General features: G+C 40.5%; 1 protein-coding gene across 3 annotated transcripts in view; it reads left to right on the top strand.

The window, feature by feature from the left end:
• The first annotated feature begins 464 nt into the window (after positions 1-464).
• Positions 465-4,710, top strand: part of esrrga (estrogen-related receptor gamma a) — a 68,133-nt gene continuing 63,887 nt past the window's right edge. For 2 of the 3 annotated variants that reach the window (XM_005733311.1, XM_005733310.1), the window contains exon 1: positions 465-599. In XM_005733311.1, coding sequence (XP_005733368.1) covers positions 544-599 — 56 coding nt within the window. In that variant the 5' untranslated portion in view covers positions 465-543. Of the gene's footprint in view, positions 604-4,710 lie in introns of all 3 variants that reach the window. The other variant, XM_013910894.1, reaches the window with a different exon arrangement.

The following is a 4,710-nucleotide window of genomic DNA, read 5'->3' as shown; positions in this document are numbered from 1 at the left end:
TGCTCTTTGTCTGATCCCTCCCTCTCCACCTGCTCTTCTCCCTCTCTCCCTCGCTCTCCCTTCTTTTCCCCACCCCTTTCTCCGCCCCTCCCTGCAGCTATTGGTGAAGCACCCACCAATCACAGCACAACTGGGACCTGAGGGACTACATATGCAAAATGCTGCTTAATATTCATGAGCCGCTATCGGGGCTTTAAGTCGTTGATTAGGACAGCAGCACAGCTTTCTGTCCCAACTGCCTGACTAGCTGGCTGTGTGTGTGCCTATAGCCCCCTCTCTCTCACTCTGACATACACACTGCATACACATGCTCCCTCACTTCTACGCACACACGCAGAGCTGATCAGTGCAGGCAGCGCAGAGCCCGGTAATTGTATTGCTCACTCCAAGTGGAAGGAAGGACCGAAAGAGAGGAAGATCAGAGAAAGAAGAGAAAAGAAGAGAGAGGAGAGATATAAAAAAAAAAACTTTGATTTTTTTTTGTTTTTAATTTCTTGCCATTTACCCTGAGGAGGTTGACATGACAATGACCCGGTATCGCCGATGGATTCGGTAGGACACCCGTTATCCGAGTGTTTTTTAATGCACTCTGAACAAGAGTAGGTAAATTTTACCTTTTACTATTATCCTTTTATTGATCATCCAACTTGTCATTGCCATTGTCTTCCACTGTAAGTGAATGTGTGAGTCAGTGAGTGAGTGTATGTGCTGGTATGCAGCGGAGGTGGCCGGCACCGTGTCAAGGTTGTTTCTGTTGTCAGGTAGCACGCGTTCACTCTTGTCTTTGTGTGTGTGTGAGTGTGTGTGTGTGAGTGTGTGGCTGCAGTATCTGGACAGCAGTTCTTACTTAGTGGGCAGAGGAGCAAAATTTCTGTCCCTTCACCTGAAAGTGAGACATATGCACAACACACCTGCCTGCAAACACACATTGTTTGCTCCATTTTCACTTTCGCTGTTTTCAACAAACACTTTACTTGAAGTCAGGCTGTTCTTGGGACAAACTTTCTCAGTACATGTCTGCATGTGTGTACCTGTGCATGTGTTTATGCTTATGCATGTGTGGTTAAAGTATGTGTTCATCCAAGCAGAGAATCCGCGAGATAACAGGGCATTAAGGTTACAGGAGCAGCGTGTAGGAAAGGGCCCATAAGAGAGGAGGGAGAGGGAAAGGGGGAGAGCTGCGCTCTTAAATGCCAGAGGAGGTAGAATTTCAGACGGGCAGCTCAGCGTGTGGCCCCGCTCAGGAATTAGAGACAGTCACACACACACAAACACACGAGTGCTGCTGAGCTGCTCCTTTCGCCAATGCTTTGCTCTTTTAGATGTATGTGCAAAATGTAGATTAAGTGATTGGCAGAGTGGACAGCAGTTTGCTTGATTAGATTATTGTGTGCACAATTATTTAAAAAACAAAATTAGAGCCAACAAACAAATGATTAAAGTATAGCAGTATTTGCTTAACTCTTTTCTTAAACAGGACAAGATAAAACATTCCTCCGACACTGTGCGTGTGTGATTCAGTAGCCGGACAGACCTGTTTTGTCTGTATGTATAAAATTATTGGCATTCACCTTTTCAAATTTGCAAAGCTCATAAATAAAGCAAAGATTTTATGGTCATTTATATATATAAACGTATATGTATAGATTTAAAACACATGCTTAGATTTAACCAATTTCCACTTAGAACTAAATTTGAATGAGTGACACTAAATCAAAGCCACAGTTTAGGTGGGTTTTTTTACGGTAGAGAGTCGGAAGTGGGAAAACTGAAAGAACAAAGTCAGAGCAGAAGCTCATGCAAAATGTTGTACTGTAATATTTCCCAAAATGGTATCTGTAACATTTTTTAAAGAAAATTGGCAATTTTTCATTTTATTTTCAATCTTTCTCGTCATTTGTTTTAAAACACACACGCCCCACTCACTTGTAAAGCATTTTCAATATAGAGGCATTTTAAAGAGAATACACGGAGATAAGCTGTACCACTACTTTACATTAAAATATTCTTTTGTTATATTTTTAATTTTAAAAAATTGTCTTTTAACTTTCAGTCTGTTTGAATTAAAATGTCATTTAAGCAAATATGAGAAATTGCCCCTTCTGAACAAGTAAATGCTTAAAGAGCACAAATTAAAATGTTCATAATATGTGCAGGATTTTTTTTTTTTAATGATTATTTTATTATCACTGCGGTATGACCAATCAAGCTTTTAGAGAGTCTGAGAATATCAATCATTTAAGTTCCCTTTTTAGAGGGAATAGCTGAATTTTCAGTAGAGCAAAATCTGAATTTAGGACACTTTACAAGGATTTAACCCTTTGGATTGCATCTAAACAAGCTTTCTCTATGTTGGTCCTTCAACTGCAAAACAGTGGGGTGGAATTTAAGGACCTGTAACGGCTCAGGTGTAAGAGTCTTGATTTTTTTTTTTTTAATCAGATTAAGACAGAGAATTCAAATTTTTCAAAAACTTTTGAACTGGATTTGCTTCTTAATGGACAAGAAGTGTGAAAACTGTGTTTAGACATCAAGCATCAATACACTCACTGAAAAACACACTTTCCTGAGAGACATTTGGCAATGAGATGTGTCTGCTTTACCTGCGTGTGATTCAGCAAGTGTACGTAAGCTGTTGCCACTCAAACGTTTTCTAGAGAGCCCTCTGGTCCCGTCATCTGTGCGTCCGCTCCTTCACACATCCATTCATCCATCCATCGATCCATCGATCCATCCATCCACCGTTCTCTGTTCCCGGCTCAGGCGTTCCCTTCTTTGCTCTAAGGCACTGCTTTCCTATACTAATTAAAATATTAGGGATAATGATGATCATACTGATAATAATAACAACAAGTACCACTTAAGCTGTTAACATAATTGCATTCCCCTCATGCCACCATATACATAACATTTGCATATCATTAAAATATATTTCCCACAGTGACTTTAGTGATTTTGGTGTTTTTAACAGTGGGTGTGAAGGAGAACGGACGGGTGGTGAGAACTGCACAGTTGCTGATCAGTCAGGCAAGGGTTTAGTAGTGCAGTAATGAAGAGAAGCACAAGGGAGCACATATGATTTGATTAGGAATTATTCTCCAATCTGATGTGTCTGGATTTAATTCTTTTTAAATACATGGAAATGTAGAGGAAAGAAATTATTTGTGATTGTAAGTAAAAAAGAATAAAAATAAAAATCTGTTTCAGGTTAAACATTGTTGAAGTCGTTCATCGGACTAAATTAAGATGTGCCAGAAAAACAAACATTTTTTTTTACTTACAGTAATATATATAATATGATTCAGGCACCAGATTTTCACACGTAATGTTGTGTTGCTTCTTGTTCTGCTACGACAAATGCCACTGTTTTAGTTCACATTTGGAAAAGTGCATTGGCCATCATACAGTGATTTACTTTTCCTGATTTTCCTGAGGAGGCAAACTACTTTATATGAAACCGCGAAAGAAATTCAATTGAGAAAAAAATCTAACTCGAAGACCAACCGTCTGATGCTTTGACCGTTTGTTGTTTAAATGTGCGACAGCGAAATATACATATGTTTTGTTCTTCAGAATAAAGAGATAATATGTCTTGCTTTTGATTAGACAATGAAAAGCATTTAATGGTTTTTTCCCATCTTTTTCTTTTCCTTAATCTTAGTCGCTGGACCTTATTTTTCAGCTTATGAAGTGGGATATGCAGTAAAGAGAGAGAGAGAGAGAGAGAGAGAGGTAAAGCTGACTGCAGGGAGGGACAGGGGGGACCAAAGAGAGATTGCGTAAATTAAAATCCTTTTAATCTCCTTATAAAATCATTTACTTAATTCATCTGTCAAAGCATGTCAATATGTGCCGTGCTGATTTGCTGGCTGCGCGCGCGTGTGTGTGTGTCTGTGAGTGTGTGAGCGTGCAATTTGCATCTGTTTGTTGCCATCCGCTGTTTCGTGCCTGCATGCTCCCATTTTGTATGTGTGACCTATTGATGGCCTATATGAGGAAGTGTTGTTCTTTTTGTCTCTTTGCCTGCCTGTCTGTCCCTATGGAATTTGTTGTCTGTCAGTTTTTTTGCATTTGCCTGCAAACACACGCGCAGAGAAACGCACGCACTCATGCTTACGGCGGCCTCGCTCTCATGTGAAGGGTCCGGGCATTCCAGTGGTAATTTGGTCCCGTAAAGAGAAAGAGAGAGGTAGAGAGTGTGAGAGAGAGAGAGAGAGAGAGAGAGAGAGACGCAATGAGAGAGACAGACAGAGCGAAGTGGGAAGGAAGGGAGGGGGTTTGCTTTTGTCTGACACCAGCACTCAGGAGGTCCGCTGGACACACGTGTAAGCATGAATGCCCACAGCAACACACACTCTTAACACTAATGCATAACAATAAACACACAGATCTTACCATTTGCAGGTTAAAGTTATCACAATGTTAAAAATGCAGTGACTTATTCTTACACACACACACATGGGTCTACATATGTGGATGTAGATATTAAAAATGCATTGTCTCACACACACTTAGAAAGCCACTGAGAGATGACAGAGCAAAATGGGATGAGCCTTGATGATGTGAATTTGTCTGATTTATGTCCAATCCATCAGTGCTCTGTGTGTGTCTGAGTATGTCACGGGTCAGTGCCGGCCTTTATGTGTTGAAAGAGCAGTAAGGGAGACTGTACCAGATGTGACACAAACACACACACACACGCACACACAC

Source organism: Pundamilia nyererei, unplaced genomic scaffold, assembly GCF_000239375.1.
Source record: "Pundamilia nyererei isolate P.nyererei 1_Seehausen unplaced genomic scaffold, PunNye1.0 scaffold00051, whole genome shotgun sequence".
Taxonomy (NCBI): Eukaryota; Metazoa; Chordata; class Actinopteri; order Cichliformes; family Cichlidae; genus Pundamilia; species Pundamilia nyererei.
Note: the sequence above shows the minus strand (reverse complement) of the source record. Positions and strands in the feature narration are given on the sequence as shown.